Source organism: Vipera berus (assembly GCF_964194415.1).
Source record: "Vipera berus genome assembly, chromosome: 6".
Taxonomy (NCBI): Eukaryota; Metazoa; Chordata; class Lepidosauria; order Squamata; family Viperidae; genus Vipera; species Vipera berus.
The window spans coordinates 71,204,811-71,227,141 of record NC_138208.1 but is presented as its reverse complement, the minus strand read 5'-3'; the positions used below and the strand labels follow the sequence as shown (position 1 = coordinate 71,227,141).

Genomic DNA, 22,331 nt, shown 5'->3' with positions numbered 1-22,331 from the left:
GGGCACGGGTCCAATAAACGTGGTGGAGCTCAGCCTCCCCATAATCCTGTCCACTTCCTCCGGAGTTACAGGATCGAACTCCTCCCAGATAACATTGACAAGACCACCCGTGTCCTGATCGTCTGACTGCCCAGTCGGAGTCCAAACCGTTCCGAATCCGAGCAATTTTGTCCAACAGATGTTGACTAAACTCCTCGGCACGCCCCTGCAAGGGTTCCTCACTCACCTCCTGATTAAGGAGGGAGCGGGTCACCCTAAACAGGGCGGCCGGGTGATTATCTGCGGACGCGATAAGGGTAGCAATGTAATTAGACCTCGCCACCCTTATCGCTGCGAGATAAGACCTAATATGGGTTCTTAGTTGCAATCGGTCGGATTCAGATCGGCTGGACCTCCAACCGCTCTCTAGGCCCCGTCTCCGACGGTTGCAGTGTCCCAGGTTCATGTGATTGCCATTTGTGACCTTCCCTGCCTGCTTCCGACAAGCAAAGCCAATGGGGAAAGCGGAATTCATTTAACAATTGGGAAACAACTATGGCAAAAAGTTGTAAAATTGGGTATGACTCAATAACTGCATCAATTAATGATGGAATTGTGATCAAGTTGAGAACTGCCTATATCTGCATTTGCTTTTGAATATGGATTTTCATTATCAAGTTGGTAGCCATTTGTTTTAAGGTTCAGGCCATAGTTGACTTCAGATACAAAAGTTGAAATTCTCTGCAAGAGTGTTTTTAAAAAACATTTTCACTTCCTAAAATAAAGCTGACTTCCACAAGGGCTTTATATTTGGTAATGGAGCTGAATGAAGCAAGCTGAATTACCCACCTGAAGTGATCTCCCTTTGGTCTCTATTGGTAGAGTGAATGCCGAGATAGCACACACAATGCAAACAAAGGCAAAAAGGCACAGTGCCCCCAAGAAAGAAGCATTCATAAGTACCTACAATTAAATAATGTATTAGTGCCATGTTGTGCAATTCTGACAATTCATCTGTAAATCCTTTTTTGTGGATTGAACCGTCTTTCAGCAGAATTCCCTTTCCAGCCATGAAATGAACATATGTGGAGGAAGATAGCATGGAATTGCAATGCCAAACTTTTCTTATACAGGTAATCCCCGAGTTACAAGTGTTCAGTTAACGCTTGTTCAAAGCTATGTGATGAACGCCCCCTAGTGCTTACGAGCAAGTCCCGAAGTTACGAATATTGCAGCACCATGGCAGTCGTTCACCCTTATGAGCGACCACAGTGGCTCTGCAACATTCACACTGGTTATTCCCTCCCTCCCCACCCCCACCCCAGGTCTCCATAAGCACCAGGCCTTCAATACTCACCCTGCGAAGATTGAGATCCTTCGCTTTCTTGGCTGCTCCAGGCCTTCAGTGCATTCACAGAGAATGGAGGCCTAAAGTAACGCAAAATCATGCAAGATCAGTGGGGTGAGATCTCACACTACTGATCTCACATGATCTCATGGTACTTTAGGCCTCTGTTCTCTGCAACAGAACAGAACCAAAGTCAGGGAATGCTTCTGTGTGTCTCCAGAGGCTGAATCGGGGCTCCGGAGGCCTTTTCCAGGCCCGATTGGGCCATGGGGGGGGGGGTCACAGAAGCTTTCCCCAGCCTCAGATTCAGGCGGCAGCAGGAACCGTGGCAGAGAGGAGACAGATCTTTTCCAGGTGAGTCCGGCACAGCAGGAAGGGAGGGGGAAGCATGCTGTATCTTAGTGGGTTGGGGAGGCCTTGGGGGCCTGATCCAGCATTAGGCCCTCCATGACCTTACCCACCCTGGAATACCTCATGTTTGCTTAACAAGCCGTGTGCGTTTTAGACGAGAAAGGGAGTGATTTCGTACCTTGAACAAGATTCTATTGAGTTTTCGATTTACGACTGGAATGGGCAGGCTCCATTTCACTCGTAACTCGAGGGCTACCTGTACACACAACAGAGGTGGAGAGCTCTCTATACATATAATTAATGAAAGTTTATTCATGGTGGGTGTGAGGAGAAGGAAACTTGCTATCACAATGTTGCACACACATGTAGGAATTATAGCTTTAAAAAGGTTTTAACTGGGAAAGTACAAGGCTATTGCTTTAATTTAAGTCAAATATTACATAATTCATTTCCTCCATACAAAGCTCTATGGGACTACAAAGTCTCTAGCTAAAGAAAAAGTTTCACATCTTTTTTCATTTCTTTGAAATGATGTTGTACCTGGTTTTTAATTACATTGTAAGCCACTTTGAGCATTGTGCTAAAGTAGAAAAGGATTATACATTTTTATTTATCACGGCACAAGCTTTTGTGAATTACTTGTAATTAAGATTTTTAAACAATCTTGTCCATTTTTAAATGTTTACGATCTTTTTCCTTTATTTGTGTTATAGCCAAAACAGGATTCTGCATTTTGAATACATTAGTATCAATTTAACTTCCCTGATGTCCCCTTTCCTCCAAATGTTCTGTAAAAAATAATTAACTTATAAAAAAAAACACCCAAAATCTTACAAAACTGAATCTTAAAACACCCAGCAATCTATACAGTCTACTAAAATTATTGGGCCTGGAATCTGTTCCTGTATGCAGTGAAATTATTAAAAGATATCTTACTTGTGCTATAAAAGGTGCTACCATAGCACCTATACGACATAGGGAGCCACTGGTCCCTAATCCTATGGCTCTCATGGTGGTAGGATAAACCTATAAGACAGTAGTAAAAATATGTTAGCATAATATTTGTGATAAAGTATTGAATGAAGCAGGGTGGTATGGCATCAAGATCTTAAAAAATAATGATGATTCCAAATAAGAGTTTCAGAGAGAAAAGAATATAACTACCGGTAAACCTTTTACAGAATTTAGAGATAATCCCAGGGTTTTGTTGAATTTAGTTAGTTTCCTGGGACCAAAATATTTTATTACCAATCCTCTAAATTCGATTCCAGTGCAGCACTTGAGTACAAAATATTAGCCCTCATTTTTAAGAACAGATTCATGAAATTACCAATGTTTAGAGAGAGAATGATTTTTTAAAAAATTAAGAAAATTCAATACAGTAAAATTTTAAAAAGTCGCATTTGAAAACAAGCATAGAACTCGTACTAAGTTATAGGTTAACATATGGTTCCTGTCTATTCTGGCTTAGGTTGAAATGCCATATTATTTTATGTGGAGTTAAATAATAAACTTGTTGAGATTTCTGAGTAAACTGGCCAAAGACTGCCCTGTTGAATAGAAAAGTTATAAAAAGAGGCTTGTTCAGAAACATAATTTAGGTAGTTTTCCACTTTGCAATTCAAGAAATCAGGAGGGCCTTACCTCTGCTGTGTAAATATAGATAGTATTGAAATTTGCAGCTACAAAAGCACGCAGCATAAAGAGGAAACCAATAAGGCCAGTTCTAGAATAAAGAAAAGATATGAAGAAAATAATATAATAATATAATACTAAAGCCTAATAGTTTACTAGTGTGTCCCACGTATGTGACCTTGGATTGTTTGAATGGCTACTGAGGGGAAAAGACAGTTCCAGTTTTTCATGTGGCACCTTGGAAAAATTATTTTCCCAACCTGAGTTATAATAAATAGGAGAAGCCACATATTGACTGAGGAGATAGAGCTTTAGTAGCTACCAGTTTAACAGCATTGGCAAAATTACACAGTTTTACACATACACATATATTTAAACACGTGTCCAAGCCATTTGCTTCATTGAAACATAATCATTATTTGACTTCTCGTAACATCTGTGCATTCCTTGATGATTTCTATCAGATGAAAGATCTAACTTTCATCACATAATATGTTAACACATAAAAACTGAAAAATCAATACATTTCAGGGAGGCAACCAATCTGTCAATTCCATTTTTCTTTTGTTCACATTGAGGGTCATTGTAAATTTATACAGTAGGGTAGGGTAAATGGGATAAAGAAAACCGTGGCAATCAATTACTCCATCCAAACTGCCATTCACAACATTCTCTGTTGACACCAATTCCCTTTATTGCTATAGGCTATACCAGGGGTAGGCAACCTCGGCTCTTTTATGACTCATGGACTTCAACTCCCAGAATTCCTGAGCCAGCCATGCTGGCTCAGGAATTCTCAGAGTTGAAGTCCATGAGTCATAAAAGAGCCGAGGTTGCCTACCCCTGGGCTATACTAATGTGAAGATCTACAAATTATCCGCTTACTCAATATCTGTTGTTTGGGGGGACTTCCGGTGGCTCCGCGGCGACGGAGGGAGCCTTCCCGGGCTGCCCGCGGCTCAGCTGTTGTTTTTTTCGCCCGAAACAGCGCCGATCAGCTGTTCGGGCGAATCCGAAGCCCCCTCCTCGGGAGAAGAGGAGGGGGCGAGCTCCCAGGTAGGGGTAGAGTTCTCCAGGGCCGCCTGAGCTTATGGCTTGGGCGGCTGAAGGATTGAACTCCCCCGTAGCCTGGGCTGCTCCCAGCTGGCCGTCGCCTCTGCTCCTGATTCTTGGAGCAGAGCCAGCCGTCTGCGACCACCCCTGCCTGAAGGAATGACTATGATTTAAAGGAGCAGGCAGAGCGATACAAGAGGAAATGGTAAAGAGGATTACTATGTTTTACTCTCCAGCTTGATGGACTTTTTTGGATTACAAATCTGAAGTGAAAGTGCGTCATATTTGGTAAAAGATGGCGGCTAAACCACCCCCTAAAACTCTTCGGAGTGCTGGAACTTCTCCCGTGCAACAATCATTATTGCAGGCGCTGCATCCTCCTGATGTATTGACATCAAAGGACTTACAAGATGCTCTTGAAAAACATACCCAGGTAATTTTGGAATCAATTAATATTAGATTTGCACAGATGGAGGAGAAATTGGAGAAATTGGAGGAGAGAATGGAGGAGAGGATGGAACAGAAGCTCAAAGCGATGAGGGTAGACATCTTGACTTCAGTGTGTAAAGTGGCTCGGTGTGTGGAAGAATTGGAGGAAAAGCTAGAAGACTTGACTCAAAAGAATGCTATATTAGAAGCAAAAGTATTGGAGAATGAAAATAAAATGGAAAAGGAACTGTGTCTTGCTGAATATTTCCAGATGCAGTTTGCCATTAGAATTAGAGGCTTAAAGGAGAATACTAAGGAAGATCTAAAGCAGCTGGTTTCTGAGGCTTTTGAAATAGTGTTGAAACAGCCAGCATCTGAAATAAAAGGAGGCATGGACAAAGTGTTTCGTGTGAATTCATGGATTGCCAGACAGAGGAAGTTGCCTAGAGATGTGGTGGTATATTTTGCAAAAAGGGAAACTAGAGATGAAGTTATACAAGCTGCTTATGATACTAAAGTTATGATTGCTAATCAAGAAGTTTTGGTCTTAAAAGAAATTCCTCCAAAGATTCTAAGGAGAAGGAAGGATTTTACATTTCTTGTGCAAGAGCTCAAGCAACGAGATATAAGGTTCAGATGGGAGATCCCAGTGGGGTTGATGGTGACGCACGAAGGTAAAAAGTACCGTTTGGTTACTGTGATGCAAGCGCGTGATTTCTACAATAATGTTTTAAATGTAACGCCATTAACACTTTTGGAAGCTGGAAAGGGATCTGGAGAAGGAGTGCATCAAGAGGCCGAAGATGGTCAGATAGAAGACAACGGTGTTGGAGGAGATCAAGATACAACCTCGTTGGATGAATCTATAAAACAGAGGGTGACGCGTGCTGCTGCAAAACGATCTAAGAAGAGAAAGTAGCAGGAATCGCAGAAGTCTTTGGAACTTTTACGATATAGTCAAGTAGTCAAGTAGGGGAGGGGGGAAAAGATTTGGGTGTAGACGCAATATATTTCTATATTTGGTGGTTTTGTGGAAAGGGTGAGCTTTTTTGGATTAAAGTTCAAGTTTTGTTTGCAATCTTTTTTTTTTCTTTTTTCTTTTTTGTTGTGTTTGGAATAATTATAGATGTGGTACTGGAAGAGGAACGGTCGATTACAGAAGAGTTGACTTTAAAGTTTTTTGATTTGGGATCCTTGGTTAATTTGGAAAATTATTTGTAAGAATGTTATATCATGGAATGGATAAAATGGATGGAGTTTATTTAGGATAAGTATAGGGTTGAGAAGGGTTTTTTTTTTCTTTTTCCTTTTTTTTGTTTTTAATATATGTTTAATACTATTAAGGTTTGTTCCATTCTATATAAGCTAGAGAGTGTCCTTTTCTTATTCTAGTTTTTTTTTATATATATATTTAATATTGTTAAGGTTTGTTTTATCCTATATAAGCTAGAGAGTGATGGATTTTAGAATTTATAGTTGTTAGTATATGGTTGCTTAGGTTTGCTTTTTTTTATATATATATACCTTGTATTCAGCTCTGGGAAGTAGGGGGGGGGAGGGGGGGAGGTAGGGGGGGGAGGAGGGAGGGGGGAGGAGGGGAGGTAGGGGGGGAGGAGGGAGGGGGAAGGGGGGTTTTTCAAGGGAAAATTGTATTTTAAAACTTTTCAATAAAAAAAAAAATATCTGTTGTTTGGGGAAAACTTTCAGTTTACACTAAACCAAACGTCTGCTTCTTTCAGTTGCTCTAATTGTTATACGAGGTCAGTTCAGAAATAAACCTCCATCTGGTTATTGATGACAGACACTGATGAGCTTTTATTATACACATTAGAAAACTGCATTCTCCTGGAAAGTATTTGCCTTGTCTTGCAGTGTTGCTCCTGCAGATCTCTGATGTTCCAGACTGAGGCCTTCAGAAAGGAATATTAGGTGTGGTTTCCTGTCACTTTTAGATAGGTATGCAACCTCCATTTTGTCTACCCCCTCCAGATAGTCTTTCACTGGTACCATAATCTCTATAATTACCCTTATCCAACCAGCCAATCTTAAAATCCAAGCAACCAAACCTTATATAGTTCTTATCTTTATATATGGTTTTTGTAATCCAATGTGTTTCCAATTTGTCAAAGCACCATTGAAAGCAATGTTTTATAACAGTTCTTCTGTTCAGGGGTCTTACAACCAGCCCAAATTGCAGTCCAGAATGTTTAGCCACCTAAACATTTTCCAGTAACTTCCCCCCTAGAAAATTAGCCAAAATCCAAGGTTTTTCTTTCTCTGCAAACAATTCTTGAGCTTAGAAATTACAGCTCAGTAAGTATAATTTGGCTCTCTGTAGTAGGTAACCCAGTATATTTTCTTTCCTCTGTCAGCTGTTCTTTATTTGACTAAAGTCTCTAAGGTTCAAAGGAACAAGTTTTTCTCTATTTCTGGGAGTCTTACCAATTTCTGAGTCAATGCAGCTGTAGTTTTATGCTCTAATCCTTCACTAGATGTCAATAGCTATTTTCCAACTTTTAAGTCAAAGAATTATTTTCTATAATTTCTTATAATCTCATCAATACTCTTTCAGATGTGGAATCTTAGCAATTTTCATAATTTTCAGATGTATCCAGACTGTAGTAGTATTAACTTTATTTCAATATATTTCTGTCCCCCATAAACATTAATTTGCCACTTCCATCTATGGAAGGTAGTCCCCTTCCATCTCACTTTCTGAGGATTTTTTTGCTTCTTGGAAATCTTTTCCAGGAAATCAGTTACAAAATAGGAGAGAAAAGATCGATATTCTCACCTAGTTCCAAGCACGCTGTTCACAGTTGTCCTGGTTAGTGCTTTTGGGCTTCAGCTGCCGGTAGCTTGGGCTAGTCAACAAAGTGTGGTTAGCAGTTCTCCTGTTGGGCTGGTGACCGTCCCCAGATCAAACGGATCGACTGCCATTGTTCTGCGATCAGCGGGGGGACCCTCTCCTTTGTCGCCTCTCTGGGGCGACTTTTGACCCATTTAGGGTCCTGGCAGGGCAAAACCAGCCGTGGGATATGGAGCCCTGCAATCCCTTGGCCGGGTTGCTATGATACAAGACCAGAAGTAATGTAATGTAGTTTTCTAATCTGTATAATAAGTGTTCTGTATCTGTGAGTGTCATTGATAACCAAATGGAGGTTTATTTCCGAATTGCCCTCGTAGATTGCCAATCCAGATAGGAAAGAAAGAAACTTTACCAATGTCGGTGTAAACAACCACAACTTTCCAGCAAGTTTGCACCAGAGAGAAACACAGACCAGTTCTTATTTATTTTAGAGATACACAGTTATGGTCACTACATTTACCCTACTTCCAAGTTCCTTTTCTTTTCCTGTCATCAGTTGATCATAGGGTATCTGAGTAGAGACTTTGTATTTTGCGTTCTATAAAACATTTTTTTCCCAACCGATGCTCTCAAAATATGTTAGATTTCATCTCCCATAATTCCTAGTCACTGTACCGAGGAATGCTACTGTAATAATCCACACAATACTGGTTATACATTGCTGCAACTATTTTTCACACATAGCCCTCCCCCCATTTTTGAAAATGAAAAACAAAAGGGGTCCCTGAATCAGATCAAGACCAGTTTTGTCCTAGAGCTCCTGGGAAACATAAAAATGGTCCTCTCTCACTGGTGTTCTCCAGTATGTTTCCTCTGAACTTTGGGGATATCATAAATCATTATGTTTGTGTAGTAGCAAGTTGTTCCAAAAACTGAACACATTTCTGCTTTCATCCTTTGGATATTGCCAAATGTATAATTCCTGCCTGCAATAAATTGTTCTATTAAGCTAAATTATTTTAAATTTTAAGAGCTCAGTGAATCATGTCTATTTCCCAAAATATGATTGACAACACCAGAGGCTAGAAGATGTTGCAAGCATTGGAAGCCAAGCCATTTCATCATACTATGCTCCCACCCAAGACACTTACATTGTGGTGCATATATTGAGGAGAAGAAAGAAAACAGCAGTGCATCCCATTGTTATTGTCAAGCTCACTCGTCTTCCCAGGAAGTTGATGCCAAGAATATTTAAGGGATTTACTAAAAAAAAGAAAAGGGGGAAAAGATGTCAGATTGTAAAATTTAATGAACCATCATTACATAATTATCACACACGCACATACAGGCATACACCCCTACCACATTAGGGAAGATTCTGTTAACTATTTTCTTCATTGTTTCCCTACGATTGCTTGAAAACTACAAACAGAGACTTTGCAACAGAACTTCCCATCAGTATCTCACTCAATATTTTTCAACCTTGGCAACTTGAAAATATGTGAACTTCAGGAGCTGAAATTAGTGAGTTTAAGGGCTGTTCTGACATTCCTAAATTAATTCATAAATTAACGAAAGCAGCTGACAGCAGCAATTGAACTGTTTTCCATACAGATTTCCTAAATTTTCATTTCTGTGTGTCTCTAAATATCTCTGTGTGTATGCCTATACTGTAGTTGTGGAAGGTAACTTTACAGTCTCTTTCCCGTTCTCCATATTTATTTTAAGTAAAGGCAGAAGGGAAACAAATTACATGCAATTTCTCCTACTGTGCTGATGAACATGATCTGATAATCAGATGGTGCAAAGGTATAGCAGAGACAAGGGCTCTGAAACTCATCCTCAGTATGGCCCAGCTCTGCCTCTAAAGCTGATCCTGCTGTTGAACAAACCAGATCCTTCTCCAGTAATTCTGCACTGGCCAGGATGACACCATAATAAGCAAAAGAAATTCCAAGCCTAGCATAGAAAACAAAAGGGGTTAGCAATGGGAAACAATCATTCCTTAGAATATTTAATAGAGATAATATGGTACATCTACAGGGTACGTTTGAGAGTCCCAAATAGAACAAGAAAGGGCTTCATGGCAGCATTCAAACTAACAGCACACCAAACTATTAAGGGATTGATAAATAATATTAATTACCTAAACAACTTCCAATATGCAAGGATGAAGAAGATGTTTGCTATTGAATTAAGCAATTCAAATAATTCCAGAAATTTTTTGTACCCCTCACTAAATAGTTCAACTTCTCATAACTTAAATTAATTCAAAATTTTTCACCAATCCTAATTCCAGAGTAGAAGAGCAATAAAGTAACTGCAAATATGTTGACTCTTCTTGCTCTTTGCCCACTTTAAGGTTTCAAATGAATTAGGTACAGATCAAACTTTTAACTGGTTAGAAGATCCAAATTATCTGCCTCTGTTACATAGTCAATTATCTGTATATTTATGCTTATAAGCCTACATTTTAAGATAGAGAAGAAAATATCACAGCTAATGCTATATGTTTTCTTACCATTGGGTTTCAATTGTATTTTTATTGCAATCTGGAATATACAGATTGTATTGTATTGTATTGTCAAGAGTATATTGGCATATGAATGTGACACTGTATATATATGGAGTTTTATTCATTGATAATTTTCTAATTCTCCCCATTGCTTAAGCAATAATGAAACTCAATGCATGACATAACTCCAAGAACATTAAAAGATTTTATATAAATAATGCAGTGCACAGATCAAGTGACTGTGCATTCATCCATATGTTACAACAGTTCAGTACATTGGGTCAGGTAAATTAAGATGGATTGACTAAATCTCTTAGTTATAGCATAGGACTATCTCAATATTCATGTAATTTTCTTGCCCGTTTTGCTTTTATTCAGATTTTTTTTCCATTCAATCATGTACAATTCTCAGAGACTGCCTAGACAAGTCCTTGCCGTTTTCTTGGCAGGGACACCAGTTTCAGAAGTGGCTTGTCATTGCCTTCTTCCTAGGGTTCAAAGAGAAGACTAGTCCAAGGTCACCTAGCTGACTTTGTGCCTAAGGTGAGACTAGGAATTATGGTTTCTAGTCTGATGCCTTAACAACTACACAAAACTGTCTCTTTTATTCAGATATTCATTTCCAAATTGGAAGAAAGAATAATTTTATCAAAACGTATCAACTGCATCCAAGAATGCATATGGAAGCTTTCTGATCTGGTGCTATTCTTATGTGCTTGGAGCAATAATTCTCAAAATTCCCAGGCAGCATGCCATGAGTGTAAACAACAGCTAGCCCCAAATTTTATTGGTTAGAGTTTATATTTCTATGTGTCAAATGGATGGAACCATGAAGAATGCCTGGCTGGAGAAGGCCAATGCAGAGAATCCTATACAGAATCGAATGAATGTAATCTAAATTACTATAATAATTGCTTGGTATTCTGATTAACTTTGGAATAGTAGTTTTTAATTCTTAAGATAATCAGAGCTGGGAGCTGTAATAAAGACAAAAGAAATCTAAATTTTCCCTTTAACATTCATTAATTTTACTTTCTGCACTTGCAATTTAAAAGAAGAAACTCATATAAATTTACCATATAATCCATATTTGCAAAGATGTCCGTAAGTATTTGGGATCAAATAGGTCTTTGAATCTACCTCGTTTTTCCTGGAAATATATTAAAGGAACAATCAGAAATACACTAGATATGTGCTGCTGAGATGCTGAAAACACATCCCAAGCTTTGAAATCTTTGCGAATTATAATCTAACTTTTCAGTTCAATAACTCCTGGTAGCACCAGCAAACATAGGCAAGATGAAATTCAGAAACATCTGGAAGGCCACATATTGGGCACTCTGGAGTTGACTACCATGTTCACTTTGTTGCACTACAGATTGCACAATACAGACTACTATTGTATCATACATTGTGTTAACGATGGAATATAAGAAAAGAAGAGTTGGACCAATAGTGGTTTCTTGTCCTTTGTAATATCTAGTAAGTTAAATTCCATTGATGTGAACAGATAGTTAAGCATCATTGTTTATGGATTTAATTAGTTTATTTAAGGAGACTTTGCCTTTTGGATGATCAAATCTGCTGTCATTTTCCTAACAATTCCTATGATAGTTTAACACAGTATTTCTCAATCTTGGCAGTTTGAAGATGTGTGGACTATGCTGGCTGGGGAATTCTGGGACTTGAAGTCCACACATCCTCAAAGTGCCAAGGTTGAGAAACACTGGTTTAATGGATGGATAGTCAGCAGGTCAACTAATAATGGGGGTCAGTCCTGCACCTTATGGTTTCAGGTAGGAGGTTAATGAAAATATTGAAAAACTTACTTCAACAGTTTCTACCAACTTTCCTTCAGGCATAACAGAACGGTTCATTTTAGCAATCCACTCAAGGGTAGCAAGGGCTGCGTTATTCTTTCCACAAGATACATTATATCGAGCAGACTCAGGGATAAACTGCAAAATACAAATGAGTTAGATAAACAAGTGCCAGCATTTCCAGTGTACCATCAATCTTATAGTCTTATTGTAATAAAGACTGGATTTGATGTAGAATTTCTTTTAGCATTAGAGCGTTCAGATTAATATGATGAGTCACTGCAGAGCAATTCATGCCATTCATTCATTTCTGTCCACACAAGCCATTTTTGGAAAGTCTCATCAGAAAGCAATAGAATGTGCCAATCCACAAATTACAATTATAGGTAGAAACAATTCCAATAAACCCGAAAGATAATAAATACTAGTGCTTATATACGTAATTACAAGTCTACACATTTGTCTGAATAAAATATGTGGCCAAACAGAATGGAAGCATAAACATTTTGTATGACTTAGCCCAGAGAATAATGCAAAATAGACTGTTTCTTAGCCAGAAATTTACTGCAACAAGTCAATAGGATACAATTGGTATACATGGCTTTGAAGCCACATCTTCGTTCCTTTGTTCCCATTTAACTATGAAGGACCTTTCCCTCACTTGCAAATTAAGTTGGCACCAGACCACCTTTGCAATATCTGTGAATTCCTGCATCACCCAATATTGGACTTAGCTTTTCTGTAACTCCCAATGTTAATGTCTTAGGCAAATTCTTTCAATTCCAGAAAATAAACAGTTTTGCTGCTTAAATTAAATCATCAAGGTACTGTTTTAGCAATGAAATGTCCACAAATAAACAACCCCTTGAAGGGTTTATGAGAAGGGTGGATCAACGGTGTGGCAGAATGTGGCCAGGCAAATGGGAATATGTGGTCTGTCTTTTCTCTTAAGACTCAATACAGCAGGATATACCAGCTATGGAGTTCCAAGAAGGCTCCACACCTATTTGCACTACTCAGGTGACCCTGATCACAGATAAACCTCCAGGTGGCATCAACAACTCTAAAAGAATGCAAATGAACAGCTGTCTGCAAGGAATATAAATCCTTCCATTTCCCACCATCCAGTCAGAGCTGAAGAAACTTCTTGGATGAGAAGTAAAACGTTTTCAAAGAAAAATAAAGTCCAGTTGCCTTATAAAAAAATATTTTTGGGATAAGGCACCAGGTTAGAAACTGGGAGATTGTAAGTCCTAGTCCTGCCTTAGGCACAAAGCCAATTTGGTATTCTTGGGCCAGTCCCTTTCTCTCAGCCATAGGAAATAGGCAGTGGAAAACCACTGCTGAGCTCTTGCAAAGAAAACTGCTGGTCCAGGCAGTCACCAGGAATCAAGACTGATTTGAAGATAGAAACAATTTATGGCAACAATTTTTGTTATGACAGTTGCCTTCACAACTTGCAGGGGTTCCACACAAGACAGCTTGGAAAACTTTGGAGCTTTTGTTTACATAATTTATAATCAGTCTTCTGTCACATGACATCTTGTTATAAAAACATGTTTGGATTTTGGGAAAGCCACAGATACATTTACTGGAAAGCAATGATTAGAAAGCACTAGATATTTTATTTCCTTTTTCTTTATAATACATTTTTCCTTGATTGTTTTGTTTGGTATTTCTGACTGATGATAGCTCTAGAAATTTCATTTCCTTAACTCTTTATTAGAAATAGGATATTCTTACATTACATATAAAATAGATTAGAGCTGGAAGGGACCTTGGAGGTCTTCTAGTCCAGCCCCCTGCTCAAGCAGGAGAACCTATACCATCTCAGACAAGTGACTGTCTAGTCTCTTCTTAAAAACCTCCAGTGATGGAGCACCCACAATTTCTGAAGGCAAGCTGTTCCACAGGTTAATTGTCCTCACTGTTAGAAGCTTTCTTTTTAATTCCAGATTGCTTCTCTTTTTGATCAGTTTCCAATCATTGTTTCTTGTCCTACCCTCTGGTGCTTTGGAGAATAATTTGACACACACACACATACACACACACACACACACACACACACACCTCTTCATCATCATCAAGTACTTCAATTGGTTGGAAAATTACTAAGAAAATTTCAATCGGAGAGAAAGTTTTTTTCAAATGAAAGGACTGAAGTATAAAGTCTGGTCCTTTATCCAGTAAGTTTCAGATATGAAGTTACCTCTGCTCTCTTTTTTTGTGAAAGGTTCATTCTCTTTTTAAGAGTTTCAAGCTAAGCATATACAACATTGCTCTCTGTATCACAAACTAAATCTGTTGAATTTGACAGATGAATATGGTTGAGCATTTTGCCTGATATAGGTGAATAACAATTTTGATAATTTCTCAGTATCAAATGAATTTCTTTATAAACAAGAAATGTCTACACACATTCACACCCATACACACCTCTACCTAAGTATATATGCAAAGCAACTAACAACAACAAACATCTTAGTTCTAAGTCTTTCATACCTTAAATACAAGGAGAAGTAGAATGCCTGGAATAGAAGCAATTCGTATCAGCCACCGCCACCCAAGAGTTGGGTTAACAACTGACGCCAATCCAATAATTAATAAGGAACCTGACAACCAAAATATCTGCGAAATAGAGGGAAAAATGATAGATTAGGAGACAATAAGGTTTTCTATATCTTTACATTCTTTCAACATTCATATCTTTCTTCAAACTGTGCTGCTGCATAAAACATGACTAAAATATTGAGTTAAGCATTCCCACATCTAATTTTTTGGTATGTCAATACAGATTTTGATAAAGTAAGCAAAATGGTTATCAGCTTGGTTCTTGAAGCTTGAATGTCAGCTGTCAAAATCTTTCCCAGAATGTATGAACACTTCAATAGAGAATAAATTTCTGCAGCTGCAGAACTAAGAATAGAATGTAGGCATTTCACAGACTGAAGTATAAATTTGTACAGAGCTAAAACACATGGATTTTCCCAATTGTATTTAATATGTTTAACTATAGTTCCATCTTCTTCCCACTTGCTCATGCTAAACTAAAATCAACAAATCAATTATTCATTGTAAGAAAAATTAATACTGAATAAGGGAGTAAACATTTCCAATTTTTTTGATTGGGACAGAAAAAACTGCATCAGACATAATGGACTTTCAACAGAGCCCTGAACAATATCAACAATCACTTTTGAGAGTTCATGCAGTCCCATGATATATAGCTGATGGAGATATCTGAGAAAGTTCTGTGGATCCCAGGTTTTATTTGCTTCAGGCTATGTGTTCCATACAGGTAGTCTTCAACTTACAGCTACAATTGAACCCAAAATTTATGATGCTAAGCAAGGCAGTTGTTAAGTGAGTTTTGCCTAATTTTATGACCTCCTTTGCCACAGTTAAATGAATCACTGCGTTGTTTAAAAAGCATGCTGCTTTGGAGGTGCCATCACTTGAAGGTCTCATCAGTTGAGGCCAGTTGTACCTTTATTCCCTATAAATTCATCTTCCTTGGGAAGCTCGTTCAAGTCATTAGCTATCCCTCCAACTTCTAGCAACAAATGCCATCACTGTAATTGTCCATTGGATGAAGAGGCACTTTAACTGTCCTGAATCTCTTATTATTCAGTTTTATTGGCTGACCATGACATCTTGTATAAGAAAAATGAAAGAACATTATCTACATATAATTGTACAGATATTTACCTCTTATTAACCTTTTTTTATTAAAAACTCTAAATATTTTAATCCTTCCTAAATGTATTGCTCAAGATGAATTGGTATCTGGGTATCATGGTAGAGAAAGCTCTTTCCCGATGATACAAGGACTCCCAGCCATACAGGTTTTTCCATCTACTTTATAAAAATGCAGTTCGGGGTGATTCTTCTTTTGGTTTAACCAAAAAAATCTAAGCACATATATGGGATCTTTATTTAATACAATTTTCAAAATATTAAACATGTTGATACTTGGCCTCCACATGGCCTCTTTGGCAGCAGGCTATGTTTACAAATTTCTCTGCAGTGACATAGACATTGTATTCACACACCCAGATGTATGGTTTGTTGGTATAAGTAGCGACATATAGATACTGATACATTTCTCAGCAAATAGATTTCTGGCTTACCTGTGATAATGGCAAAATATAACCACGGTATTTTGTGGGCAAAAATTCTGTTTTTATTATAAGCCTAAAGCAAATTAAGAAAAGAAGGTAAGAAGGTTAAGGAAAGAGAAAGAAATATATTAACTGGGTTCAAATACTAACCAGGTTGGATTTAATGAGTGTTTGTTGAAGTAGCCGTAATGGCTGAGTTCACACAATGTACCCAACCTAACAACCCAGACTAAACCAAACCAACAGAACCAAACTAAACCAAGGCAGACCAAACCAACCCCACCCAAACCAACCTAACCTAAATCAAACCAATCCTTTACTGATTTTTTTTTAACTGCAACACCCATCAGTTCTAACTGAACTCTTTTAATTTTAGGCTTAAACTTAGAACTTGATTAAGAGAAGTATCATAATTTGCCCTAGAAGATAATAGATGTTATATGCAATCTGCTGTTAGAACAAAGCCCATAGTGCTTCTGGACTTCTGATCTCATGGTAAAATGTGCATGCATAGAAACATTGGAAGGTCCACAATATCACATGAAAGTGCTGGTGTTTGTCCTGTTATTGTTTGCAGCATGACATTACCCTTGTGAATGACCTGATACGCCACATCCCACGAGGGCTCGGAGAAAGACAAACCAGATGTATGAAGGAGAAAATGATGTCAGCAAAGAGAAATAGGCTCCCCATGCAAAAGAGATGATTAAAACCTGGAAGACAATGCATAGACAGGAAGACATTGACTTCAAAGCAACGTTCAGCAATGTAGGATATTTATGTCAAGTTTTCCTTGTGAATGAGTTCTGAACATTTCCAGCTAATAAAAATATATATCCTTGCAATAAAATACCTATTTCTTGAATGTTGGTCACCATGCTGACCTATATGTTCCAGATAAAATGCATAAAATATCGTGTTCATTTTTTATTATTTTTTATCCTGCCTTTATTATTTTTATAAATAACTCAAGATGGTGAACATACCGAATACTCCTTTGCCTCCTATTTTCCCCACAATAACAATCCTGTGATGTGGCCTGTGCTGAGAGAGTGTAACTGGCCCAAAGTCACTCAGTTGGCTTTTATATGGCAAAGAAATATTTTTTAAAAAATTCCATTTATATCCCGCCCTTCTCCAAAGACTCAGGGCGGCTTACAAACTTAGCAGTAGCCTTCATTCTATGTATATGCCTGCTTATTAGGGCTTTCACACACACCCCAAGCGGCATTATTACAAAGTCAGCTTAATTGCCCCCAACAATCTGGGTCCTCATTTTACCTACCTCGGAAGGATGGAAGGCTGAGTCAACCTTGAGCCTGGTGGGATGCGAACCTGCACTAATTGCAGGCAGCTGGTGTTACTTAAGGAGGCATTAGCCCACTGCTCCACCAAGGCATATAAATCTAAAAAGATAACTTATTTGATTGTTTATGATTAATTCTTTTAAATAAAGGGCTATAAGATGTAAGATGGAATATTACTATCAAATTGGAGTTTGGGGAAAAAATAGACATGGAAGAAAACAAAAAAAGTGAAAGAAACAAATGAAAGTACAACTACTGGAAGAGAAGGGGGGGGGTAAGGAGATAAATAAATGTTCCAACAGAATAAATGAGAGCACAATGAAAAATAATATGGACACTCTAAGGAACAAAGTGAAAAGAATTAAGTTACAAAGTGCCCCAAAAGTCTATGTAGTTTTGTGGACAGGTAATATGAAAAAGATATTCAGTGGAATGATGAGGATGTAAATAAGAAAGTATGCATATGAAGAGTGCTTGCTTCAAAAAATAATAAAAAAATGTTGAATAATATATTTATAAAGAAATGTTTGAAAATATTTCAAAAGCAGCGAAATGAGCAAGGAGAGAGAGAGAGAGAGAGAGAGAGAGAGAGAGAGAGAGAGAGAGAGAGAGAGAGAGAGAGAGAGAGAGAGAGAGAGCAGAAAGCTCCAGAGAAAACAAATAGCATAAGATGGCACCATCTTTAAATTCAAAGTGTTTTCAGCAAGCAAGGACACCTGCAGCTTCACATGTTGATTTGTTGTGTATGTACAATATATGCACAAATAAATGTGTGTGTGAATGTGTGTATAGATAAGTGTACCAAAAAACGTATGCATTTGAGTATGGTGAGGAGAACTAAGAAGGAGTAAATGAGTGTTCCATTCAACATAAAAAGAACTTTGCTTCAGCATGTAAAAAATATTCTTGCTTATGCTTTCTTCAGCACATAGGAAGCCATTATAAGGGGAGGAACCCATCATGTATGCATAAGGTTAAGAAAATAGAGTAGTGAAAAACTATAAAATTGAGCATAACAGGAAAACTGCTAGACTGAGCATATGCTTTTACATTATTGACCTATGATAAAAAGGACATTATATTTTGTAGCCAATAATATTATTGAAAAACTTTATATTGACACACACACAAACATGTATATATATGTATATATAAATAATCTGAGTTTGGCATGCTTTTCTGTGGAGTTCATCCAACAGCTGTTAATTTTCTACATCAAGAAAAGATATGTTCTTTCTTATAAGGTTAATATTGATATCATATAAGTAGAGCAATAAGAGGACTTCCAGTGAGAACATGATGAGTTGGACATCCTTGAAGGATGCACAGTGGCAGAGATCAATGACCAGGAGGCAAGTTCTGGTCCATGAAATCTCTCTGGAGAAAGAAGAGTTATTTATTTATAACCCATCTTTATTATCTTTACAAATAAATCAAGGTAGTAAACATAACCAACAAAGTTTCCTCAAATAATTTTGAAATTAATTACAAGAAACCTTCAGGTTGGAAAATGCTGTTGTTTAGAAAGAAATTATAAGGCGAAGGTTGGACATTAGAGAGCCCCCAAATTTCTGTTGCTAAGCGAGGTAGTTTTGAAGTGAGTATTTTACAATCTTTTTGCCACAGTTATTAAATTAGTCACACAATTGTTAAGTGAATCCGGCTTCCCTATTGACTTTACTTGTCCAAAGGTCGTAAAAGCTGGTCACATGACCCTGGGGCACCGCAACCGTCATAAATATGATCCAGTTGCCAAGAGTCCAAACTTTGATCACATGACCATGGGGATGGTGCAATAGTTATAAGTATGAAAAAAGGTCATAAATCACTCATTTCAGTGACACTGTAACTTTGAACAGTCACTAAGTGACCGTTGAGGACTACCTGTATAGTTTTTTTTCTTTACTATACCTTTTTTCCTGCATTTTCTATCTTTTCATTCTTTTATACTTTTTCAGTTTGTATTACTTTTTCAATGTTTGTAAATGAACACTATTATTATTATTATTATTATTATTATAATGGGTCCGGATTACCTACGGCAACACCTGCGACCGGCGTCAACGTCCCTCCGTCCAGTGCGCTCCCACAGAGAGGGCCTCCTCAGGGTGCCGCCGATCAAAGAATGCCGATTGGTGACCCCCAGGGGGAGAGCGTTCTCTGTGGGCGCGCCAGACCTTTGGAACAGCTTACCGGTTGAGCTCCGGACGGCCCCCGACCTTCGCTCCTTCCGGCGCGATCTTAAAACATTCTTTTTCGAACAAGCTGGCCTGGTCTGACGGGATGGGGTTGGGTTTTTAAAATTAGTTCTTAACTCAATATGTATTGATTTTATGGGCATGATGTTTAATTGGTTTTTAATGGTTTTTTAATTTTTGTATCTGATTTTTATTGTGTATTGCCCTGTTCACCGCCCTGAGTCCTTCGGGAGAAGGGCGGTATAGAAATCAAATTATTAAATTAAATTAAATTAAATTATTATTATTATTATTATTATTATTATTATTATTATTATTATTATTATTATTATTATTATTATTATTATTATTATTATTATTATTATTATTATTATTATTTATTTATATACCGCCCTTCTCCCGAAGGACTCAGGGCGGTGAACAGGGCAAATATATAAAAGATACAAAAATACAAAAGTTAAAAGAAAATTAAACATATGCCCAGCTAAAAACAATAAATACAGATGTTAAAAATGACATAAAAACCCAACCCATTCCCCTTCAGGGAATTTTTATTATAAAAAAATAAGTGGAACAGTAAAAAAAGCACTTACCTTACAACGGCCAAATTTATCTGCTAGCATCCCAAATGTTACACTAGCCACCATGTAGCCAAAAAACACCATCTGAAAGAAAGTCATCAATTCCACATTTTACCTTTTATAGACTGTAAATGTACAGTTCCAAGCAATATCAAACAGTGATTTGATACACGAATGAGAAACTAACATTAAAGTACCTTTAGCTCTGTCTTCCAACATCTGAACCTCTATCCCTACCACCTCAGATTTTTATTTAGCCAACTATTGATGCTCTTAAAATAATATGAAAAATCGGCACAAGGCTGACCAGATTCTATTGTTGGTGTCACTAAGACAAAGGAAATGACAACTTCCAAACAGACGTGTCAAAGAAAGAACGTTATACTGCAGAGTCTTCTTAAATGTCAAGAGCCCATCTTCAGACCCCCCCCTCATCCAATTACTGATCCCTCAGTTCTCCACTGAGGTTGAAGTTTCCAATTTCAGTAGCTGAAGGTCAGTTAAAGGCCCTCTTTACAGTTCAGAATATTCACAAATGAAAAATATTATAGCCACATACTAATTTGAAAAGCAGATTTAGGTGGTTATTTTAGAATATTAAAAAAAATGAAAGGAGTGAAAAGAATCATCACAAATATTCTTAGCTGAGCAGATGAAAATATATGTGGCCATTTAATTTGGGAGCCCTTGTTTGGTTTGGTTTGGTTTTGGAGCCAAGGTTGACCCAACACATTTATACTAAGACATTCATAACTGGTCAAAGGGTTTTTGGAATCTGAATAAGAAAATTCTATTAGCACAGAAAAAAATGGAATAATGTCTCATAATGGTCCTAGTACCTTCTCCCCCAATGTTAGCCCAATGACCATGAGACTGTAGAAGTTCTACTCACTGTTGTCACTAAAGCCACTTGCCAATTTTTAAGCTGCCATTCACATCGGATGACAGGACCCACTACAGCAATCAGCATGATTTCCATAGCTTCAACCACCTTTGGGGATGAACATATGAAATAATATTAAAAATATATGCATGGTTTTCAATATATCCAAGACACAAAGAGGGAATCATCAATTCTCATTCCACATCTCCTATGCCTGTATAGTGTTGTTATAAACTCTGTGTTACTTCAGTATTCTGAAATGATGCTGTCTACAGCTCTTAGTTTTCCTACAGTTCAAAACTCAGAGGGTACTAGTGACTCTAGAGATTAAACACACTCAAAGTAAATAGATACTCCAATCTTTGGCCATGCCTCTATCTTCAATCCCTGCCCTTCATCTTGCTTGTCACAGCTGCCAAATGGATCCCATTCTTCCTTGTTGGAGAAGTTTAGTTAGCATTTAGCATAACTGGGAAGCAACCTAGATTTGAGAGGGCAGAGGAGATGCAAAAGGGTGAAAATTGAGTGCTTTTCTGCAAAGAACTTTCTGACTCATAGTTCAGAATGTCCCAGAAAATCCCTAAAGGAAGTGTTAACAAGACAGAGAAAAACAGCCAATGTGCTTGGAAGTGTTAATACAATAAATTTCATCAAAACATGGAGTTATGCTGAAATGTTCTGCATCTTTCAATCATGTCTGTGGAGATTCTCAGTCATCCAGGTCAGGGGTGTCAAACTCAATTTCATTGAGGGCCGCATCAGCATTGCGGTTGCCCTCAGGGGGCCGGGTGGGTATGGCCAGGGTGGGCATGGCCTATTGGGTGGGTGTGGCTAGAGTGCGTATGGCCTATTGGGTGGGTGTGGCCAGAGTGCGTATGGCCTACTGGGTGGGTGTGGCCAGCTCTACATCGTTCACATCAAGGGTGCCTATGGGGGCCTGGGCAGGAGTGGGACAGATCTGAGGGTCTCTGGCAGAAGGAGGGTCTCTGGGCCAGGGCCAAGGCAGTGGGGGCTGTTCCCTCACTGTTTCCAGGATGGCTTCATGGGCCACATGAAACCACTTCATGGGCCAGATCCGGCCCCCGGGCCTTGTGTTTGACATGTCTGATCCAGGTCTTATGTGTCTCAAAGGTGTTTTTTTCTTTTCTTCAAAAGGCAACTGGACTGTTTTCTTCTTGAGCAAGATGAAGAAGAAAATGTTTTGCTTCTCATCCCCCACCCCCGCCATCAGAACTTCTTCTTCTTCTTCCTCCTCAAGGAAAAACACAGTCCTTCTAAAGGAAAAAGCAACCCTGAGATCTT

The 22,331-nt window shown here is 38.2% G+C and overlaps 1 protein-coding gene across 1 annotated transcript; it reads right to left on the bottom strand.

The window, feature by feature from the left end:
* Window positions 1–576: 576 nt before the first annotated feature.
* On the bottom strand, window positions 577–20,230 carry SVOPL (SVOP like; the record flags this gene model as incomplete). The annotated part of the gene is made up of 12 exons (XM_081330654.1): window positions 577–720; window positions 829–942; window positions 2,615–2,704; window positions 3,323–3,404; window positions 8,756–8,867; window positions 9,358–9,563; window positions 11,196–11,269; window positions 11,949–12,077; window positions 14,442–14,567; window positions 16,070–16,133; window positions 16,649–16,773; window positions 20,159–20,230. The coding sequence occupies 12 exons, from the start codon at window positions 20,228–20,230 to the stop codon at window positions 577–579; spliced, it is 1,338 nt and encodes a 445-aa protein (XP_081186780.1).
* Window positions 20,231–22,331: the final 2,101 nt, after the last annotated feature.